The sequence below is a fragment of the Phyllostomus discolor genome, chromosome 1, assembly GCF_004126475.2.
Source record: "Phyllostomus discolor isolate MPI-MPIP mPhyDis1 chromosome 1, mPhyDis1.pri.v3, whole genome shotgun sequence".
Classification (NCBI taxonomy): domain Eukaryota; kingdom Metazoa; phylum Chordata; class Mammalia; order Chiroptera; family Phyllostomidae; genus Phyllostomus; species Phyllostomus discolor.
In genome coordinates, this window is record NC_040903.2 from 15287885 (window position 1) to 15312195 (window position 24311).

The window sequence follows — 24311 nt, forward strand, 5'->3', positions numbered from 1 at the left end:
CCAGCCATAAAAAGAAGGAACTCTTATCTTTTGCCACAGCATGGATGAACCTGGAGAACATTATGCTAAGTGAAATAAGCCAGTCAGAGAAAGACAAATACCATCTATTTCACTTATGTGGAATCTAATGAACAAAATAAACTAACAAGCAAAGTAGAAACAGAATCATAGCTGTCAGAGGGGAAAAGGGTTATGGACTGGGTGAAAAGGGTGAAAGGATTAGGAGGAGAAAAACCCTCATAGACAACAGACAACATTATGGAAATGGGGGTGGGATGAGGCAGGAGAGGGCAAATGGTGATAGAAAGAGACCTGACTTGGGGTGTGAACATACAGTACAATGTACATATGATGTGTTGTAAAATCGTATACCTTAAACCTCTATAATTTTATTAACCAATGCAACCCCAGTAAATTCAGTAAAATAAAATAAGATCCAAGTTCCACTCATGGTGTTTTTCTATAATGGAGTAAAGAAAATTAAATGATCTTTTCTCAAAGAGATGGATTTTTTTTTACTTTTTAAGTTTTTCTCTAGGTGTCTTAAAAATGTTATTAACTATCACCATTTTGATTCTCATCTATCAGAATGATATTTGAATTAGCTTAAACTTTCATACTCAGTATTAAAGTTTACAAATGTCAGATTTTCACGGGATGTGATAGGCCTTTCGCAGTTTGATTCTACCCGACTTGTCCGCTTCATTCACCGACATGGTTTACTTTGGAAGCTTAAGAGAATCTGAGCTTCTGATTCCTAACTGCCACTTATTAATTGCAAGATATTGGGCAAGACATTCAAAATGGTACTAATAATACTACCTTTTTGGATTTTGAGGATTAAATGAAATAATGCATTTAAAGTGCATAGTTCAGTGCCTGGCACATAGTACTGAAGAAATGTCAGCTACTGTTTTGCTGTTTTGGCTGCCTTACTCCTCAGCTTGATTATCTCGCTCTACCCGAACGTGCGGGGCCACCCTGGATGCCTTATTTGTTGTGCCTGCCCCTTTTACTTCAGAATTCACCCCTTCTGTGAGGTTTTTCCTAGCATGGAGCCCTTTATCGACCCTCCCCACCTTTCCACAGGCACCCCTAATTGGTGCTCTTGTCCGTACCTCTGCTTGGGTCATGTATGTTATTACAATCTGTTTTCCGAGGTGTTGTCTTTTTTTTTTTCTTTTTACATTGTACTTTTTATTTTTAAATTTATTTTTTATTGTTTATGCTGTTACAGTTGTCCTGTTTTTCCCCTTTCACCTCCCATCACCCAGCCTCAAGAAACGTTGCCCCCCCCACTTCCATAATCAGCCCCCTCACTCTTATCCGTGTCCATGGGTCCTTCGTGTGTGTTCTTTGACTAATCCTTCACCAATACGTCAGTCTCCCCTCCTCCCTCCCTTCTTACAGCTGCCAGTCTGTTCCAGGATTCTATGCCCCTGGTCCTGTTTTGTTCATTAGATGATTCTTATAAGTTGAGAACATACAGTGTTTGTCTTTCACTGACTAGCCTGTTTCACTTAGCCAGTTCCATCTATGCTGTTGCAAAAGGTAGGACAGAATTCCTTTTCTTTCTGCTTCGTAGTATTTATTCTACTATGTAAATTTACCAGTTTTTTTATCCACTCATTTTTTGATGGGCACTCGGGCTGTTTCCAACCTTGGCTATTGTAAATAACACTGCCGTGAACGTGGGGAAGTACCAATTCTGTCTGATTGGTGTTTGGGGATTCTTCGGGTATATTCCCAGCAGTGGAATTGCTGGGTCAAAAGGCAGTTCCATTTTTAGTTCTTTTGTTACCAGTCAGCAAGTGAGGTCCCACTAGCTACCCACCACCCTCTAGACAAAATTCCAGAGGCAAAGGTTTGGTGAGAAGGGAGTCTTTATTCAAAGGCTTCACAGTTTTGGAATAAGAACTCCCCACATGCATTAGTTACTTAAGCCTATCCATTAATGCTAGAGTCTTTAAAACCTGACTACTATCATTCCCCCTGTTAGTTTTAATTACCTTATTTCTATAGGGTTATTTACAAACCAAAACAACGTAAGATACAAAAGCTATGTGGTTTTGGAAGAATGGCAGGCTTCTGCCTCATAGCTCATCCAGTCTAGAACATCCAAGGAATAACCCTGCCACCCTCAGCCAGGCCAGCCCCATCCTCGGCTGTGCCCAGCCAGAATCCCTTCCCATCCAAAATACCGTCCGTTGGGAAACGCAGGGAACTGCAGCAGGATCATCGAGGTGTCCTCCAGGAAAAGGAGAGCCCCAGAGCCAGGCCGTCTGGGAGCCCGAGAGCCCTTTATTTCATATATTCCAACCCATAATTCCATGTGGTCTGGAAGCATTCCGTCTCCCAGCCAGTCCCACCCTAGACCATTACCGTGGCCACCTCCTACTTCTCCCCAGTGATCTGATCATATGTCTCTGCATCACTTTGAGGAAATTCCAGACAGTTTTCCACAGTGACTGCACCAGTCTGCTTTCCCACCAACTGTGCACTAGGGTTCCCTCTTCTCCACGTCCTCAGAAGTACTTGTTTGTTGATTTATTAATGATGGCCAGTTTGGCAGATGTCCAAGCTGTTGTCTTACCTGAACTTTTTAACCCCTTTTAAAGGGCTAGGGATTAATTCTCAATGTATTGGATCCCAATGTTACCTACCCTTCCTTGCGGCTAATGGGTTTTCAGTTGGTAAACATAAATGCTGTCTTCTAGATTATCTCATTTAATCCCCTCAACCACTTTGTGTTAGGTCAGCATTATCTTCAGTTGTTATCAGATAAGAAACTGAGGGTGGATTTGAGGTTAAATGAGGTTCATTTTCCCCAGTGTACTTAGTTTCTCCAAATGCCACAAGTGTAGAATTACCCACATTTAATAACTTACTACAGTTGTGTGGCTATCCTCGTACATTTGTCTTATTTGTGATATAAGTAAAACAGCATTTAACTTATTAAAAGTGTTTTTTGATGATTGTCTTTGAAACAGCTTTGCTTTAATTCTGCGATGTGTGAAATGCCTCCAGAAGTGAGATTCATTCTACTAATTCAGAATTATAGAATTTGATCTGTATAGACCTTGTGTTCTTAATACTCTATAGTATTGCTTAGCAAAATAGTTGGGTGAGTAAATACATAGAACACATTAAAGTTTTTATATAACTTGGATGCAATAGATAGTTGGAGTACTTTGTATTTGAAAGAATTATTATTGTATGTTTTTCCAAAATTTAACTCAGTAATTGTGTGTTTGTATATAAATGATAACCCTTTCTTAGTCCTTATGTAAAGTTGTTAAAACATAATAAATTTGAATGGCCTGATGATTTGTTATGGCTGTGTATTCAATGAAAAACCACTCGTTCTAGTAGCTGGGAAAGGGGGGCTGGTGGTGGTAGGGAGGTAAATCATTAAATTCAAAGTGTTGCATGTCATTAATTTTATAAACCGGTGAAAAGCCACATTAGCAGTGTACATAGTGAATCTAGGTGTTTTAATTGTGGTTTAATTCAGTTCCATCATAAATTCCAGGAATGAGGGGCAGTTTCTTCCTTTAAGGAACAAAGTAGATGGTCATTGTTTATTCCCCTGTTGTATAACACTCTTTGAATTTAGTTCATGGGTTTGTTTTTGCCTTACTATTTTCATTTTTAGATTTGCTTGTTTAAAAAATACTCATAAGTATTTTACTCATCACAGAGCATAGTGATATTGTAAATGTCACCCTTGTAATAGTAATACTTACGTTCTATTTTAGGGAAGCGATGCGAAATTATTTAAAAGAGCGAGGGGATCAAACAGTACTTATTCTTCATGCAAAAGTTGCACAGAAGTCATATGGAAATGAAAAAAGGTAAGATTATTATTTTTCTGGTGGATAGTTTATTGTAGCTGTCACATGAATTTGCAAATGGTGTGTTAATATGCAGTAAGGGGTTGGTTTCTCTTGCGTTATTTGCAAGTACAAAATGAGAAATAGGGGATTTGTCTCTTGAAGGAGAAACAAAGTGAATTGTGGCAGATTTAGTAAAGATCACATGGCTGAGTCCCTGATACTGCAAAATGTAATAATCTATATAATTTTTCTTTTGAGCTGCATGATGTTCTGTAAGTATTTCTGTGATATATTAGCTTGTACAAAAAATAGCTTTCCTTTTGGTGGAAAATGTAGGTTTATAAACGGATATGACCCAAAGTAAAGGAACTCTGGGCTGAACAGTGGAGTGATTGCAAAGGAAAGCGCTCACGGCCTTCTCCGCCTTGATTGGCCTAGTGCCTCTTCAGATTAAGAAAGAACAGAAAAGCTAAATTAGTACCCCATGTGAATGTGGTACTGAAACCGGAAAAGACATCAAAGTTTGGGCTGCTTGCCACTCTACCAAACCCAGTAAGCAGAGACAGGGATTGAATCTTTATGGGCTCTTGACTCAGATGGCCAGTGATCTGAGAAGATGGCAGGTTCATAACCTAACAGACCACTTTGTCTTCTCTTTGCAGGCCAGGCTTTTTATAGCAGGGAATAAACAAGGCGTGGTGAGGGGTTTTGAAATTCAGGGAGGAGTTAATTGGATTAAAAACAACTTCAGTATTCACCTGGGCAGTGGTCTTAAAATGTGCCCCCAGCGGTGATCTTTGGCTGTGTCCTGTGGGCGGTGGTCATCTCACCCTGGAGCACACTGGCTCAGATACCATCTCGCTGGCTTGCAGTCCTCCTGGGGCACAAAGGTGGAACTGCTTATGGTCCCCTGGAGTCAGGGTGGGTCACACTTCAGTTCCTGGAACAAAGCTTTTACATACATTGATTACTAAGCTTATTAGCTATCACTTAAACTAAAATTTTCTAACTCTCAAGTCCCCTATCAGTACTGCAGAATATAAATAAGACTGGCCAAAATTAAATTATAACACAGGATCTTTGTGATTAGTATTTGTCACAGTATCGTTAAATTTTAGCATTTTTGGTATGTAATCATAGACTTCCATTGTTTATTTTTCCGCTTGGTTCCCAGAATTTTCTTGTTAATAGTCTCTAGCCTTTGTCTTTCTGACAGCATTTTTGTTTAAGCATTTCATGGCTTGCTTGTGGGGGAAGATGAAAGATTTTTTGGATTGGCTAGGAAGGCACCAAACTAAAGTGGGAAGGGGAAAGAAAACTCAGGTTTGGGTTTTAGGTTGAAAGGAATGGGTAGGATCTCAGAATTTGTGAGATAAAGGAAATCTTAACGTATGTGAGAGAAGTGAAATGTAAGTATATAATTAAATTAATTTACATGCTAGAAGAAAATTAAGGAGTCTCTTCAAGTTTTCTAAATCTGAGCTGAAAGGAAGATGAAGCTATGTAATGATAATTCTGTCCTCAAAGAGAATGAACAAGTAAAAATAGAATTTAGGACTCATTGTCAAGAGTTCTTTTTATCTATATTCAAGCTTACTAATTTCTGATTATCTTACTTTACTAGTAGAATTTAATCATCTCATTTAGAGTTAAATATTGGAAGAAGTTGATACTGCCGTTTGGGACAGAAACCAAATCAAGAGAGTGGCCCCCTTTTCCATAGAGTTGATTCTTGAAATTCTGTGTGTGTTTGTACATATTTTTTTAAATAATAAAACTGAATAAAGTATACATAGCTGATCATCTGTTATTTTTGTTTGTTTTGTTTTTTGTTTTCCAAAGCAAAACAACAAGGCAGCACCTTCATTGCTTGAGATGTCTCAAATTAGGCAGGCCTTGCGCCTCATAGTGAATCTGAAGAAGAAGCAGTTTTCCAGTCATCAGTGGGGCATTGTTTGGGAAATGCCTTTACCAATGTTTTTAATCCTGAGAATAATCTTGTAAATAGGGACATTATAACCCGATTCTGCGTGTGAGGAAACTGAAAATCAGAGACTTTATGTATGCCTAGGTCCACTTTAATTAGAAATTGATACAGCCAACATTGAACTTCTGGTCTATAATTCCAAATTTCGTATTCCTTTTATTGCCCTTATCTTCATAGCCTTCTGTTTTGTGTTTGAGTGTTGGTTATCTACAGAAGGGCTATTGGTTATCTACAGAAGGGCTTGAGGATGAGTAGGTTAAGATATTTAAAGAATACAGACTTTGTAAGGAAACTTAACTTTGCCTAGGATTATTCCTACTACCATCCTCTGAGTGAGACGGGGCTGGGTTTAAAGGAAATAGCATTAGACATGTGTTTATTATATTGTTGCCAGTTGGGGCAGTGCTGCTTTTCTTTCTGGGTTTTTGAAGATGCATTTTAGTACAATTGGATTCATTTATTAATTCAGTTATTCTTTATTTCTGATGACCTGTTAGATAGATGCCAGGCACTATGCAAAAAGATCTTCACTGGGATTTTTTTAAGTTATGATATCATTTAAATGCTATGATGATTCATAACAGAAGAGAAGAGCTACTAAAAAAAAAAATCACATCTAAGTCCACATAAGGTTCCTGTTTGTCACTGCTAAAAGTATTTTAGAGTGGACATGAATTAGTTTTATAGTAGTAAAACTTTTTTGCCTGATAACCAAATTTGTCTGCTTAGCACATCCAGTATCCTGTTTATATCAGTGGTTAGTTTTACCTTTTCCTTAAAGAAAGTCTTCACAGGCTAAAAAATAAACTTTAAAAAAGACTATTTTTGTCTAGAAGAAATTTTCCATTAAAGAAATGGGAATGCCATTTAATGTTAACATTCTTTCAACTTCGCCAAGGGAAGTGATTCAGCAGCAATGAAGGTGATGGCTATGCTGTTGAGACAACAGTAAAGCCCTTTAGATAATTAGACTGATTCTGAAGTCGGACTGAGCCCCTGTGTTAATTGAGATAACCGTGGTGTGTGCAGACAGTTCCTGGTTTTTTGTTTTGCTTTTGAATTGAATCATCATCAAAGGGTAATGATTCTGCAAAGGTAGTCAGATAATGTATATGATGTGCTTGGATTTCATCTAACTGAACTCATTTTATATATTGGGTCGAATAAAAAGGCTTCTTTGAAGCTGCAAGGTATTTTTCAGGTCTCATCTTTGAGGGGAAAGTTTTTGAATTATTCTCTGAAAATAAAGACCGATTGAGTAAAATCATAAATGTGTGCATATCGCCACCAAGTGGCAGAAAAGAACATTGTCACAGTTGCTTAAATACAGCTACTGGGAAATACTAGAAAATAAAAGTCACACTGTTTCAAAGGATATCCTTTTATAGCAACTGTTAAACTCTGTAAGCTGGCCTCTTGATGTTCGAACTTTTCCCTCACCAAGTGGTACATATTAACAACCTGTTCAAATCCAAAAAATCTTCTATTTCACACCTTATAAGTGTGTGTTTTAACTTTTACTGTTAATTAGGGGGTCTTTTTTTCCTATCTCTACTGTTTTAATTTCCTGTCGTGTGTATTCTTTCTTTTTTTTGTATACATATTTCCTATTTTATTATATTATTACTAAAGTCTGAGGAAATGAAAATTTGATTAATTTGGTGTTTTTAGGGGGATAGCAATATTGGGACGTTTAAAAATTTTTCAATGACTTGACATGTTATAGAACTAAGATTACATTGGATTTGCTGGGGGGGGGGTTGCATCACAGCTTTTTAAAAAAATAGTTATACAATTGATTTAAAAAACAAGACTAGGTCAGTAGCTCAGCCGCAGGTGGAGAGTCTTTTTTGTTTGCTTATTCCATGATTGTAAAAGCACTTTTAGTAAAGAACCTTGATCAGTGTGCTTTGAGTGATGAAGAATTTCTTGCCTCCTGTGTAATATTATTGCTGTTACTTTCATGCCATTTTTATCATAGTGCTTTTGAGGGAATTAGCACTGCCCAGCCTTTTACAGTTTTTGCCCTCTTTATATTTTCCAGATGTGAAAAAGGTACTTTTTGTTAAAAATTTGTTGGGATTGGACTACTGTAGTTGGTACACAGTACTATAGCACAGCTTTTTGAAGTTTATAGCTGGTATACCAATTTACTAAGGAGTGTTAATATCAGTGTACAATACAGCACTGATAGACAAGTTTCCAAAACTGATGTCTCCTCAACCTCCTGAGAGTATGCCAGCTAGGTGTTTGAGTCTGTGCCATGGTTAAGCATTGAGTAGCTGTCAGCCTTAGAGGCCAGAAAGATCCCTGGTGTAGACTGGAGTCCAGCCAACTCCAGGAGTAGCCCACTGCCTCGGCTGTGACCTCTGTGACTGGGCCACGGTGAGAACACGTGTGCAGGCTTGAAAGCTGCTCTGGTGGTTTAGGTATATGTGAGAGGACTCCTGAGGCCCCCTCCTTACTCAGCTTGACCCCTACGGGCCTGCTTGGTCTACTTGCCCCTTCTGGCTTCATCTGTCATTCTCCCCTCCTCCTCTCTATGCCCGTCCCGTAGTCTGTCGTTTCCCCACCATTCGTTGTATCCTCCCCACTTCAGAGCCTTGCACTTGCTCTTCTCTCCGCTGCCGTACTCTCAGGTGCCCATGGCTCCAGGTTGTGGCTCAGGGCCACCTTCCTGCAGAAGCCTTCCCTGGCCTCTGGGTCTTCAACATTGAAGTGTCCCCTCCGCTTCTTTATTGCTTTTCTTTTCTTTTTGCTTTCTCCCTTCTCAGTACTTATCACCAGCTAACAGACTATTACTTTCCTCATTTATCTTTTTGTTTTAATTCTCTCTTTTTCTCTCTTTTTTTTTAACCTCTGTATTTCCAGTGCCTAATGCAGACTAGGGGTGTAATAAATCATTGGGTGGATTAATAATGTCCGATAAACCTGGCTCACTTCTTTTAAATTATATGTAGATTGCCTCTAAAGTAGTCTTTAAAAGTTAAGCAAAAAGTGGATGCCAGGGTGTATTTTGATTCACTTCAGTCAGTATGGTAGTGGGCGTTGAGGGGGAATCACGCAAGAACCACTCTTTGGTGCGGGAGGAAGGGCGGCGCGCCCAGTCCTGTCTGAGGTGTCAGTGTGCGCATGCGTACACACGCACGCACGCGCGCGCGCGCGCGTTTAGTTCTTTGCTAAGTCAGCACATTGTTGGCTTGCAAAGCGTTAAAAAGCGTACATCAGTGGCCAAGTTTTAAAATTAGGAATTACATAAAAATTTGTCTTCAGGCACCTACTGAACAATTGAAGGATGTGACCAACACTGTAGGTCCCCATACCTGCCTGGAGTTCAGCAGTGTGGGCGGGTGTGTGCTCACAGGCTTGCCGTTCCCTATTGTTTTCTTATCATCAAAGCCACACACCGGTGGCTAATTATCATTGTATTTAAGCGCTTGTTTTTCTTACAGTGGGTTTAAAAGAATTAAGAGAAATTTCCCTATCCTCATAACTATACAAAAAGTGGAAATTACCATGAGGTGTATGGCTTAAGAAAGGAGGGAACCTTTTTCTTTGGGTAATTAAAGGCTATTCTTATTTATTATACACCTGGTTCACCATTTATATACTTACTTGGCTACTATTTGAGTAGGTATTTGAGTTTTTAGGCCTCTTGATGAGACATTGCATAAATGTTTTAAAGTAGATACCAGTCAGCATGTTTAATTGAGCAAAAGCAAATTATAACCAACTGAAGGACTGGACTGATGGTCCGAACTATGTAAAATATGGGGCTCGAGCTAGGCTGTGAAATAGATATTTTTTAATTACTAAAGAGAAGATTATAAGGAAGTTATTCTAGGGGGGGCAGGTTTTTGCAGTTAGCAAAACAAAGCTATTGGTAGTTTATGAGTTGAAAGGATACAGTGTGTTAGTTCTTTTTCAGTCATCCACAAGCATCCAGTGTTGAGAGTGTAAAATACATGAAGCATAGTAATCAGTAATCATCCATTTTGCTCTTATTTTACCTAGATTTACTACTGTTTTGAAAGTTTCTACTTTGGGCATTGGTCAAATTCTATTTTCTAGGCTGATTATCAAATAAAGTTAAGTGTAATATAACAGTAATGTCATTAATTAATACTACATCAATTTGAGTAGACTTCAGTAATTGAAGGTTCCGTGGTGGTGTATCATGGTTTGTGATATGTCAGTGTACATTGGATTTGCTGGACTCCACTAGTTCCAAATTCTGAGCTGTTTTGAAAATTTTAAAGAGTGATCCCCTGCTCTAAAAAAAGTATCTAGTCTAACTGAATGCCAACTGAACTGTATGCTAACTGATGCTAACTGAACTGTAACTCCAATACAGATGAACCTTAACGGAACAGGAGTAGTCATAGTGGACGTATTGGTTTCTGTGCCGTGGGTCTGCTTATTTGCATTATAAAAGGCTTCATTAGTGCATTTCAATATGATTTTGTATTCTTATGTTTAAGACAAGGAAATGCTTTTTTGAATCTTAATGCATTGTTTTTGTTTTAATTGATGTTCCAGGTTTTTTTGCCCACCTCCTTGTGTGTATCTTATGGGCAGCGGATGGAAGAAAAAAAAAGAACAAATGGAGCGAGATGGTTGTTCCGAACAAGAGTCTCAACCGTGTGCATTTATTGGGATAGGAAATAGTGACCAAGAAATGCAGCAGCTGAACTTGGAAGGAAAGGTAAATGAAGGCTCTGTCGGTTTCCTCATAAAGGGCACCATGGTACCACGGTGTAGCTTTCTTACTTGCACTTATGGTGATTTTTTTTCTCTCCTATGGCTATTGGTAGCAACTTTTTGAATACATAAATCAGAACCAGAAATAAACTTCTCAAATGGCTTTGGTCTAGTCATGATTCATGGAGCTACAGCTGTTGACATCTCACAGTGGCGCACAGTAAGCCTCCTCCAGCTCGCTAGCAGTTTTAACAGGCTGCGAATCAGATTTCCATCGGAAGTAATAAATTAAGGAGGCTGACTGCTCATCTCACAAGGGTGTGATGCTCCAATAATGATAAATACATAGCTCAATAATATTTTACTCTCAATCCTGGTCTGATGCTAGAAGCAGAGTGATACAGATACATTCTTAGGAGCATTTACCTGGGTTATAAAGACCCCGAATGTTCTCCCTACCCTCTGTGTGGAGCAGAATTGTGCTGTAGGGAAGCACAGCCACAGCCAACCTTACTCAAAACTTTTAGGGATTTTCTTTGATTAATTTTCCAGGGAATGAAATTTATCAATTAGTTTTACTAGGTGTACTTTATAAATTTAGAAAGCATTTATTTCAATCTGTACCTTTGTTATTCAAAAAGTTCTTTATCAACTTAACATTTAATATTTGTTTTCCCTTGATATTAAAGTTTGAGAAATGAAATGGTTAGTTCTGATCTCAGTGACCACATAAATGTCTTAGAATAGTGCATAAAAAGCCACTTTCCATTCAGGACATCTTTGTTGAATGTCTTAGTGTTTGCTGTGTTTCAGTTGACACTGGGGATGGGGTTGGAGGTCAGTATTTGAGGGTAGTGAGCTGGGGGACCTGTACTCTTCTTAATTTTAGTCGTTTTATAGCTAATGAGCACTAAGAAGCCTTAGTACCAACCTTTTTTCAAATTTGAGTATTTTTTTTAAGATTTTATTTGTTCATTTCTAGAGGGGGGGAAAGAGAGGGAGAGAAACATTGATATGTTGTTGACTCTTTCCCGCCCCCAACCAGGGACCTGGCCCACAACCCAGGCATGTGTTCTGACTGGGCCTGGAACTAGCAGCTTCTCAGTTCACAGGCCAGCACTCAACTCACTGCTTCAACTTCTACTATTATATCTTTTCCCTAAGCCCTAGAAATTTGCAGAAGAGGAAAAAGAGTACCTGAGAGCTCAAGCGTTAAAAGTATTTTAAAAACCTATTTAGGGTAGCACAATGCCTGTAAGCCAAAGTTATATGGTAATACTTAGTTTGAATGAAAAATGCTACTAGAGAAGTAAGGCTTCTTGAGAGTCAGCAGATGGCATTCCAGACAGAAAGAACATAATCATGTGCTTGGGGCATAGAGGCATAAGAACGTGGTATGTTTGGGCCCGGGGAGGAAAGATGGCCCGAGCAGTGGGATGCTGAGCTTCAGAAAGAGACACTTGGCTTCTGTCTGTCTCACATAACCTCCATTCATTTAAGGTAATACTGCTTTGTTCAACAGTCTATTCATTGAATTGTACGATTTGTCATTATTGAAAAAGAAGGAATATTTTACATTATCGAGTATTTGTATTTTATATTCATTATAACAAAGCTCTAGTATATGTAGCCTTTTTTATTTTTTTAAGATTTTATTTATTTTTAGAAAGAGGGAGAGAGAAAAGGGGATAGAAACATCACTGCGTGGTTGTCTCTTGTGTGTCCCCCACTGGGGACCTGGCCTGCGACCCAGGCATGTGCCCCAGCTGAGAATTGAACCAGCTACTCTTTGGTTCACAGGCCTGTGCTCAGTCCACTGAGCCATACCAGCTAGGGCCATAGCCTTTATTTTTAAAAAGGTTATGACATTTGACCATATTTTAGATCTGAGAGTTCGTTTAATGATATTATTAATTTGTTAAATATTCATTGCATTAATTTCACATCTTGCATAGTTTGAGCTAGGTACGCTATACAACATATACAATAAATTACTTACCTAATTAGCACGCTTGTGGTTTTCCTAAGTTTAAAAATTATATTCCCCTATGCTTCTCAGTAGCTTTGTTTTATTTCTATAATTCAAATTTTATAATTTAAATACTTCCATAGATCTGGTTTCTTGGAATTTTCCCCCTACCCCCATTTCAGGGCAGATATTTGAGTTGTTTTTAATTAAGTTAAACTGTTTGTTGTTTATAGAAAAGTTTATTATGTGCCCTCTTCTAGAATTTTGTTACCTATAAATTTAGCCTTTTGGTGTGATGGAATAGCTGTAACTTTTGTTTTTATTTACTCACTTTCTTAAAGCCATAGTACTTTTTTGAGTCAGTGACTTCTTTTTTCTCTTACAGAATTTAACTAGTTTGTAGTCAGTGGACTTATATTTCTTTTCATAATAATAGTTCTAATAAAATTATCTCAGGTATGATTTGTGTGTGTATGTGGATTCAGACTGCTTACTTTGGTAATTAGGGATATATTTCCTTTCTTTCCAAGGAAACACATTGTCTGTTAGCTTTTTCAAAACAAAATAAAGTCCTTTGTGTGTCGGTCCATCCGTCTCTATTCTTTTTTCTTTTCCTGTTAGCCAGTCTGTCTTATCATTTTTGCTAAGTTTCATTATTTTCTCTTTTCTGATATTGATCATGTCCATTAAGGTTAACACTCAAATTAGTGATCTTAACATTAAAAATGTTCCCATTCGAATGTAATTGTCTTCATTTAGATACATATTTCATTTTTGTTCCCTGTGACTGCTTTAGTATGTTGATACCTATTTTCCTAAGCTTTGTCCTATATTGCAGAACAATTCTGTAAGTCTGGGCATAATTCAACCTTCAGTGATTTTTGACCCATTTACCCAGGACTCCTGTCACAGTACCTGTGAATGCTTGGAGATCCTGGGTGAGAAGATCTGTGTGAATCAGTGTACTCTTGTTTTTATTTATTTATTATTCTATGATTAGCTTTATTTTAATTTTGTCTTTGGCAGAACAGAGTCTCTCGAAACTTTTACCACACTTTTTGGATTTTTGAAAACTTAATTGAGCGTAAAATATTCAAGATGGCATCTAAATTTTCTTATGTAACTTTGCTATTGAGAAATAAAAGAAACTATGGCATTATTTTTGTTCTACTACTAAAATTGCCTGTGAGTAAAATTTAAAGATTAAAGAGCATATTAGCTTATTTCTTAAATGAGTACCATTTGCCCAGCTTTTTAAAAGACACACAAAAGTAGTCAAAGCATCTAATTTTAAAGTAGAGCATTGATCTTTGAAAAAATATAATTCAGATATTTTAAATACTTAAGCTGGGTTTGAGCATCTTTTATCCAATCTGGGAAAGGAGATTAATAATTTACTCCTCTAACTCACAGAGATTGGGGGAAGAGAAAGGATCTTAGAATTCTCACGTATGCTTGGAATAGTAGCATTTTCAAGTGTTTTCGCTGTTTTGCAAATGCTATAACTCTTTAATACTATATTTTTAATTACCAGAGTTTTCTGGTGAACTGACATAATATCTTGTTATGTTATGTTTAATTTTTTTAGTATCTTTTTAAAAAAGATTTTATTTATTTATTTTTAGAGAGAGGTGAAGGGAAGGAGAAAAAGAGGGAGAGAAACATCAATGTGTGGTTGCCTCTCATGTGCCCCCTACTGGGACCTGGCCTGAAACCCAGGCATGTGCACTAACTAGGAATCGAACCAGCAACTCTTTGATTCTCAGTCCCATGCATAATCCACTGAGCTACACCAGCCAGAGCCAGTATCTTTAAATTCAGTTCTTTTGTTGATACAATATGAATTATCCCACTGTGCAAGGTTAACAATTTTTAAAGAAGAGTCCTTTAAAATACACTCATATAAGCCCTTTCTGGCTAGATAATTTATAATCATCCAGTTGGTACTGACATTCTTTTCCTTAGTCTTATATATAGGTGGGTTACTCTGGTGTTCACATTGTATGTACTGTTTTTGGGAAGGACTGCTGCTAAAATTATTTACGTACTTTCATTGAATTTTTATAGCCTTATTTATATGTTTCTTTATAGAAAGTCATAGGTGGTTTTAGCTATAAAATTCTATTTTTAAAAATTACCACTAATATTGATAATTCTGTGATATAGACATATGAGGGAGAGAATGGAATTATCTTCTGGAGGGAGGGCCCCTTGTAATACAGGCTTCCCCCGCTGGGTGAGTGTTCTAGGAACCCATCTGTATCAGTGTGCCAGCTGGAGTTGTTGTGAGAGGCTGCATTTAGCTTCAGTGAATTTTTTTTTTTTTTTGAAGACTCTTTCAGTGCGTTTGCCTATTTCACGGTGGGTGATTTACAAGTGCACCTGCCCACACCACACTGAGTGTTCAGCAGTTTTTTACCTCCTTGTTCACCCAGTCTCACCCCAAGTGACTTTTTTTTTGTTTGTTTCCGGAGATGAAAAAGCCCTCAAAGGGAAATGTTTTGCCAATGTGAAAGAGGTAAAACAAAAAAATGGCGAGAGCACTAAAAGGCATCAAAATTGACAAGTTCAACAACTGTTGTGAGCAGTGGGAAAAAAATATCAGCCTCAAGTGGAGAGTATTTTGAAGGTGACTGAAGTTTAAGTATGTGAGAATAAATACACTTTTTTATAAATAAATTTTGTTTTGGGGGGGTGTCCCCCCTCGTAGAGCAGTATAAAATAAAAGGTATGAAAAATATAAAAAGAAGGGGTAAAATGATTCACAAAGTTAGTATTTTGTACACTTGATTAGGGAGATTATGCTTTGTCTTCAGAGATTAATTTCAATAACTTTTGTGATTGGTTTTATTCAGCTTGTTGAAATTATTGCATTTAAGCTTGATCAAACCTAGCCATGGCCATAAAGTTAGTTGTAGGTACATACAAGGTTTTGGTGCTATTATATCTTTCCTTTTCTTTCACAGAACTATTGCACAGCCAAAACATTGTACATATCTGATTCGGACAAAAGAAAGCATTTCATGTTGTCTGTAAAGATGTTCTACGGCAACAGTGATGACATTGGTGTGTTCCTCAGCAAGCGGATAAAGGTCATCTCCAAACCATCCAAAAAAAAGCAGTCATTGAAAAATGCTGACTGTACGTATATTTCAGTTTTCTTTTTGTCTCCAACTCCCACCATAGGTTAAGATAAATTTAACAATTTTTAAGTTAAAAATTGCTTTCTGATAGCCAGTTCTTTCTTTACTAATATTTTGTGGTCCTCACTTTATCTGAAAAATGTCACATTCATTAATTATTGCCGCTTTATTGTCTTTTTTTTAAATTGAAAATGGACAGGTAATACCAGGTCTGGGAAGTGGTTCTCAACTAGCATTTGTTCCTCACTGCTCCCCGGAGGCATTTTAGAAACATAGTTTTTTGTTTGTTTGTTTGTTTCCTTTTGTTGTCACAGAGATTGGAGGGAGTGATGTTAGCATTGGGTGTCTTGGGCCAAAATAGTCCCCATTCCACAAAGAATTGCTTTACTGAGAATGTAAAAAGCTCCGTTTTGAGAAACACTTGTTATATATCAAATGGGCTTTGGAAGACAGTCCTGAGAACATGCACAAAATTTTTAATGTGGTTGCTGCGGCCGAGACTGCTGTCTCATCAGCAGATTTGTAGATTCTCAAAGATAAATGCTGTCTGTTTGAATTAAACATTTCAACCCCCCCACCCCGTTTTTCTTTTTTTATTCCAACTTTTTATTATGGAAACTTTCAAACTTCGTAAAGGGAAGGAAGTAAGGACAGGCGACCATCCACCGGCTGGAATATTTTAATGTATATCTCAGGCATTCTGTCCTTTCAACTACCATTTTTTGCAGTAGTGACTTTCTAACAAGTTTCTTTTTAAATGTTGTTACACTGTAACAGAGTTGACAGTTTTTTGATGTCATCTAAAAGCTTAGCCGGTACATGCAGATTTATCACATTGTATCAGAAATGGTTTTATAGTTTTTTGTTGTTGTTGGTTTTTATCAACTGAGTTATTCAAAACTGGATCCAAACAAGGATCATGCATTTTAACCTGTCATAGTTTCTTTTCTCCCCTTCTAGCCTTTTATTTCTTATCATTTATTTGTTGAAAAACAGTTTATTTTCTCCTGTGGAATTTGCATAGTCTGAATCTGGCTGATTACATGTTTCTCTGTCTCGTGTTTTACATAAACCGGTGGTTGGACCTCAAGACTTTATTTTAGATTTACCTGGTCCTGTATATTTTATTCCTTTTGAAGCACAAGTCGTATAGCATCCGATCATCCCACTTCTCGTCATGTTAAGATTGATCAGATCGTGTTGTTAGCCCAGTCCACCCATTACAAAGTTCCTGAGCCATCATTAATCTAATGGTTGTAGTAGCCATCAGTGAGCAAGTATTTCCTCAAGGGCTGCAAAGTGATGATTTTTCTAAGTTTTGTATTAATCATTTCTGTATTTGTTAGCTGTTTGCTTCAAATACAGTAAAGACAAGATAAATGCTTATTTCATAATTTGTAGAATAACAATAATATTCTTCGAAAGTGACCAGTGAGGTTTTAGAATTGTTGTTTTGTTTGCTTGCTCTTGTTTTGTTTTGTTTTATTATGAACTTACATGTTTTTATGTACTATTGGGTAGTTTTTATTTCATTCAATCATTGTTATCATTTATTTTACAGAAATGTTCAAACATGCTAAAGTAGACAGAATTGCATAATGAAATGAAACCTCCTGTGTTCTAACTTCAACAGTAATCTTTACTTCATTGTATACCCTTGCAACACCCCAACTTTTCTCTGCCCTCATTTTAGTTTGATGCAAATCCAAGACATCATATCATCTGTAAATATTTCTACCTCTGAAACATAGGGTCTCTTATTCTTAATGTAATCTCAATAACATGATCACATGAAAACAAGCATGTTATAAAATAACTATAAAAGAAATAAATTCAAATATCTAGTCAGTGTGAAAAAATTTTAAATTGTCTGAAATGTCATCGTTTAGCCCTTCGTTTGAATATAAATGTAAATAAGATCCATGTTTTGACATGCCCTTGAGTGTTTTTAATCGGTGGATTCCCTTTCCATCCCTCTGCATCTCTCGCTCTCTCTGTTCTCTCTTTGTAATTTGTTTATTCAACAGACCGTGTCATTTGGCCATGGGAGCTTTCCACAGACGGGATTTTGCTAATTTCATTTCCTTGGTGTAGTTTAATGTATATTCTGTAAATGGGTGGTGTTAAAGAGAAACAGAGCTTGGCACTAGTTAAAGGTGGTAATAACAGATTTTATTCAGTACTGTTGCAGCAGGAAAGAGAGACTTCAGTGCACAATTGAGCTCAATTCCAAATACAACGAGGACAAATGGAGATCTGTAGGCAAGGAGCAGAGTCCGGGATGGCCGGGCAGTAGGTGGAAGTTACTGAGAGGAGACAGCAGAGGGTGGTGGATTTGACAAACCAGTCTAACAGAATGCTTGCTAAGGGCAGGCCTAGGATATCAGATATAAAGCTTAGGGGGGCGGGGGGGTGAGGAACTTGATGAGATATAAGAGTGGCATGACGGCTCAGCAGGATTCCTGCAGTAACTGGGCCAGTGACACGGCTCAGCCCGTGGAAGAGACCTAGTGGAAAGGGCTCGGAGCGGCCTGTCTGACGTTTGGTCCAGGAAAGGAGTGTTGTCAGCAGTGGTTGATCACAGTTAGGTTTTTGTTCTTCGGTTCTTTTATTGTTGCTGGAGGTCTAGGCTCTCCTTGCAGTGGTGAAGTGTTCTTGCTTCAGGAAGTATATGATGTCACATGTTCAGGCCATTTCTAATTAAAATTACAGGGTTTTATTTAACCTCTTCAACTTTGTATTTCTATTGACCGTACGTTTCTTGGTGTCAGAGAACATATTTTACTTTCAGTATATTTCCTGTTTACATAGATGAGGCTTTTTTAAAATTCATGCAATGCTATATGCTTTAAAGTATTTAGAAGAAATCAGAATCTCTAAAAATCACAATATCCAGAGGCAGTTGCCATCAACTTTGGGAAGCACCCTTCTACACACCTCCATGTATTTCCCACAGGACTGGATATGAGCACATGGAGACACACGTGCAGTTCCATGAAAAATATATACACACACTTAGACCTAGTGGAACCACACCTGCCAAGTATTTTATAGTCTGCTTTTCCATTCAGTGATGTTCCAGAAGATAAATATTATCAGTGCATTTAGATACGATATTTAGATAGGTAATAGATACTGTAATTTATTTAATCAATTTCCACTGTTGGACATTTATTACTTTTGAAACAGCTTCCCTTTAATGAATAGCACTATTTAAACATGCTGTGAGTTTTCACTTAAAAATTATTTTTATGGGCATATTTTCTATCTTTGCCTTGACTTTGGGGAGGGATATCATCTGTATTCTTTGGAGGGTTAAAAATGTGTTAAAAGAATGTTAAATTATAATACTAATTTAAAGTAATATAAATATTAAATTATAATGAAGGACAGTCTAACTTGCCGGCTACTATTTTTTCTCTGCAGTATGCATTGCCTCAGGAACAAAGGTGGCCCTGTTTAATCGACTCCGATCCCAGACAGTCAGCACCAGATACTTGCATGTAGAAGGAGGTAATTTCCATGCCAGTTCTCAGCAGTGGGGAGCATTTTACATTCATCTCTGTGAGTATCAAAATGTGCATTTGATGTTACTTATGTGAAATTGTTAAATTCTTTTTGACAATAAGACATGTGGATACATTAAGTTTTGTTATTTTCCTAAGCAGATTAATGAATTCTAAAAGATAATTTGATCTCTTTTTCCACTCCACCGCAGTGGATGATGATGAATCAGAAGGAGAAGAATTCACAGTTCGTGATGGCTACATCCATTATGGACAGACAGTCAAACTTGTGTGTTCAGTCACTGGCATGGCACTCCCGAGATTGGTATGGCTCCACTTTTGCTTTGGTAATATTATAGTAAAAATTAAGAAATCAGAAAAGCCACAACATTCAAATGAAGAATAAACCTGAAGCTCATGCTTTTCATTTTAAAAAGAGATATCAATAATCACTGCTATTTGTAATTAATAGGTATGCCCCATTGTATGTTTAAAATGCTTTAAGGCAATTAGCCAGTTTTCAGGAATGCATTCTTCTTTTTCTTTTTCAAATTACAACAAAGTATATTTAGAAAGTCAGAGAGGTAGAAGAGATGAACCACATGGGCCCGTGGGCTTGGGAAACCAGGTACAGAGGTGAAAGAGGGGCCTTGGAGCTTAGAGAAAAGAAAGGCAGAGAGAATATCCTGGGGCAAGGAGAGGAGGAAAGGTGCAGGCGGGATCCAGAGAGAGGGAGGTCGCCAAGAATGAGTTCTTAATCACTTCCTCTTATCCTATTTCCAGTAAGTTTTTGGTGGCATTTTTTCCTTTTTGGTTGTGTATCTGAACTTGTTCAATAGAGAGGGCGCTATAAAATTACACTGTGATTTCTTTTTCTTTTCAGATTTTATTTTTATTTTTAGAGGAGAAGAGAGGGAGAGAAACACCAGTGTGTGGTTGCCTCTTGCACGCCCCCTACTGGGGACCTGGCCTGCAACCCAGACATGTGCCCTGACTGGAGATTGAACCCATGAACCTTTGGTTCACAGGCCTGCTCTCAGTCCTCTGAGCCACACCAGCCAGGGCACATTGTGATTTCTTAACGCAGATGACACTGTATTCATTTTTTGTCTTACCTGCTGCATCCCAATGTAGGACCAAGTTTGTTTTCAAAAACAGAAATTCTTATTTCTTTAGGGATATAAGTATAATTTTTACCCATTTTCTCTCACAAAAAGATTTATTTAAAATAAAATAAAATTGATATTTCTTACTCTGGGAGAAAGGCATATTGTTTAGGGCTTTTTGTTACTAGGGAGATCATGAAATTGTAAAAACTGCTTTTCTTACTAAAATGAAAACAAAGGCCCCTTATCCTCCCTCCCACATACCCTCTTTTTCTGAAACAGAATGCAGTTTAGGTACAGTGAAGATGAAGGGGACTTTCAAGCAAATTGGATTCATGGTCAAGTTCTGGGGTTGGGTGGTGGAAGACCTTTAGTAATACTATTCCTGAATATGTTTATATTTATCTCTGGTGAAATAGTTCATTGGTTTATATTTTGGGGGACTATTTCAGCAGTGCTGGATCTATAATTATCTAAGTAAATGCTACATTTCTTTTGGTTGTTTTGTAAAAATTTTTCTATGTCATGGTTTTACTAGGTGGTTTTATTTCCCATTCCAACTTAACAAACTAAAAGAAGTACTAATATTAATTTATAAAACCTTAAAACTGAGGCAGATTATAATAAAAAGGGTAAAGGTGGGGAGAGAAGGGTGTAAAAAATTGGAAAGACACAGAAAAACAAACGAAGTCAACATGTACAGAAGTTCTTTTCATTTACTATGTGTCACCGTATTTCAAGGATAATGTTTATTTGCTTTGTCATTTAAATGCCAAGTGATGCATTTACTTAGACAAGTAGCAGTGGACATTCTTGGTTTCTTTGTTGGTGAGAGCTAGCTCATTCAGCAGTGTCCGTGTTCAGAGAATTAGAGTGAGGAATAAACTGAACCAAACGTGGCCCGTGTCCTGACTGTGCCTCTTAGTCCTGGCTGGCAGGGAGGCAGTGGAGTGCGCGGACGACGGCACTGCAGATGAGTCCCGTCGCCTGGTGGGGGGCGCGTGAGTGAGTGAGCGCTTGTGGACTAACAGGGAGCTTGAGACTCACATCATTCAGAAATCAGTTCTTTAAAATCCTTGTTTAATTAAAATGCAGCTTTAACACTTTAATGTTCAATTGATACACTTTCCTTAAATTTAATTAATCTTATGGACTTGGAAGCTTTAATTACTAAAAATGTACTTACTCTCTTGTAATCTCAAAAATTACTGGTGCTGTAAGTAGAACGACAAATATTCTGATTAATAAACTGCAAAGCTAAAAATGTAATATGGAGGATGTTAACTTAAAGATTGGGACATTTTAACAATTGTGGCTTAGCTGAAGAGAAATTTTTTGACATAAGTGAGGTGTGAATCTAATGATGAAAGTCATCCTGGCTGGTGTGGCTCAGTGGATTGAGCAGTGGCCTGCAAACAAAAGGGTTGCCAGTTCGATTCCCAGTCAGGGCATGTGCCTGGGTTATGGGCCAGGCACCCCAGAGGGCGCATAAGAGGCAACCACACATTGATGTTTCTCTCCCTGCCTTCCCCTCTGTCTAAAAATAAATAAAATCTTTTTTAAAAATGATGAATGTCAGCAATGTTACATAATAGTAGTAGTACTGTTCTAACCAATTATACATATATTGATTCATTTAATACTCAAAAACTCTGTGAGAAGTTACTATTAAGGATGTTCATTGTGTAGCAAAGTATTACAGTCCTACATGAAGACATGCATTATACAAGTAATCCTGAACCTTCTGTGTGCCAGGTGAACAAGACAGCCTTCCTGTCCTCATGGAGCTTGCATTTCGATAGGGAGATAGAAAAAAGTCAGCTGAAGAATACCCACATAAAAGGTTAATGTAAGTGACATAAAGGCAGATTTTAAAAAGGATAAAGGGCTAGGAATTGGAAAAGTGTTTTCGAGTAATCAGAGAAGTCTTTTTGAAATGGGGATGTTTGAACAGAGACCAGTAATGAGTTGGGAACCCACGAACTGGCAGGGAGCATTTCAGGCAGACAGAGCCCAGGCACAAGGAACCGAAGAAGCCAGAAATGCGTGTGGGCCAGTAAGGGAGCCATTGCAGCTGGAGCAGAAGAGGGATGGGGGCAGCCCGTGCCAGGAGCCGAGGCTCTGAGGTGAGCCACGGGCAGCGTCTTGTCAGCTCCTCTCTGTATCTAGCGAAGGACTTTATGTCATCTGTGTGCAAGAGGAGGCCACTGGAGAGTTGGAAGCGGGGAATGGTGGCTGCTTTAGGTACAGAAGGCTAGCTGATTGCTCTGTGGAGGGAGTGTAGGGGTGTAACAGTGGAAGCGGAGATGCAAGCGGTTGGGCCTTTGTTGTGATTCAGACAAGCGTTAATGATGGCGTACCTGGGACTAGGATTGCAATGCTCAGGTGACGAGTGGTGACTGATTCATTTGAAAGTAGACCTATCAGAACTGGTTGGCAGATTGGATGATTGGGTGTGAGAGAAAGCAAGAAGTCAAGTATGACTTCGGGGTTTTTGCATTGCGTGAATGAATGGTGATGTGTCATTTATTGAGCTGGGTGGGGGTTTGGGGAGATTTATGTTTAGAAGAAAATAAAAAATTCTGGTTTTGATTAAGATTAGATAGCCTACTAGACATCTTAAGCAGAACTGTTGACTAGGTAGTTAAATGTACAAGTTGAGTGCTGGAGAGAGAGTAGGGCTGGAGATGTAAACTTAGGAGTTGCCAACCTCAAAGTAGTTTAGACACTCTGAAGTATGGGGAGGGGAGGGGAGCGGAGGTGTGAGGGCTCTGCTCCGGGCGCAAAGGCCAGTTAGAGCAGCAGCCTCTGAAAGGAGACTGTCGGCGTCCGGTGCTTCTGGGAGCTATAGTGAGACGTGCCCGTGGGATTTGTGGCTGGAGTCCTCCGCAGCCTTGACATGAGCCATTGTAGTGGAGGCTTCGAGACAATAGTCTGGAAGGGTTTCAGGGGGTTGGGTGCTGAGGAAAAAGTTTTCTATAAAGGGGGAAAGTGTAAGGGGGGGGTAGTGAGAGGGGCACACAGGGACATGTAGGTCAGGGAAGGACTTACTTTTGATTTTAAATGAGAAATAGTTCTGACCTGTCTGTGTACTGTTGAGAGTAATCTTCATAATCATCAGACACTTAGCGATTCCTTCTACGTGACAAGTGACATCTAAGGTTTGATAGGGCTATCTTTCAGATATCCATAAGTGTTTTGTGTGTGTTTGGATTATAATCTTGTGGAGCGTAATGGAAAGAGTTCAGGCTGGACAGACAGCCAGCTTTGGAATCACATTCTGATTCTTCAGCTACTAAGCAGCTGATTTTGAGGAACTTACTTGACCTTTCTGAGCCCATTTCTAATCTGTAAAAGGATAAATATATTTATACTACACTGACTACTACACCCATGGAGCCTTTAGAGATAGTTTTTTCTTTGATGTTAGACTATTTTTTATTTTATTTTTAGTTTTTTATCTGTCATTGTATTTTATTGGAAAGATCAGAGAACCCTAGATGAAGGGCGAGCCCATTGAAGTTTGAAAAGCAGTGGCCTAGGAAACAGGCGCTTGCCCTGCATCTCAGGTGTGCGTGGGAGAAGGTGATGGGCTCGCAGTCTGAAAGTTTTCTTTACACCTACCCTTACTGTTTGTAAGTGTGTGACTAGGTTTGTGACCAATAACAGTATTATTGTGTGGCTTATTCTCCCTGTGTACTCTGGAAAGTATACCTAATGAAAACCCTCCGTATGTGATGACTTTTTCTGTTCGATCGTTGAAACACAGATCATTAGGAAAGTCGATAAGCAGACCGCATTACTGGATGCCGATGATCCTGTGTCACAACTCCACAAATGTGCATTTTACCTTAAGGATACGGAAAGAATGTACTTGTGCCTTTCTCAAGAAAGAATAATCCAGTTTCAGGTAAGTTTTTAAATTACCAGCGAAATCTAAAATGTATATTAGCTTAATGGCAAGCAAAAACATGAAACTCTTGTTTAATGTTAATTGTATCTAAGTGCATGAGGCTGTGTTCAGATATGTTCAAGGGTCCTTAACCCACATAGTCTTCAGACG

At 38.2% G+C, this 24311-nt stretch overlaps 1 protein-coding gene across 6 annotated transcripts in view; it reads left to right on the plus strand.

The window, feature by feature from the left end:
• The window catches only part of RBPJ (recombination signal binding protein for immunoglobulin kappa J region), a 209901-nt gene that overhangs the window by 179944 nt on the left and 5646 nt on the right, over positions 1 to 24311 (plus strand). For all 6 annotated transcript variants that reach the window (XM_036019537.1, XM_028505773.2, XM_036019533.1 and 3 more), the window contains 6 exons: positions 3759 to 3854; positions 10363 to 10528; positions 15460 to 15634; positions 19063 to 19200; positions 19355 to 19467; positions 24018 to 24158. In XM_036019537.1, coding sequence (XP_035875430.1) covers positions 3766 to 3854; positions 10363 to 10528; positions 15460 to 15634; positions 19063 to 19200; positions 19355 to 19467; positions 24018 to 24158 — 822 coding nt within the window. In that variant the 5' untranslated portion in view covers positions 3759 to 3765. The remainder of the gene's footprint in view (positions 1 to 3758; positions 3855 to 10362; positions 10529 to 15459; positions 15635 to 19062; positions 19201 to 19354; positions 19468 to 24017; positions 24159 to 24311) is intronic.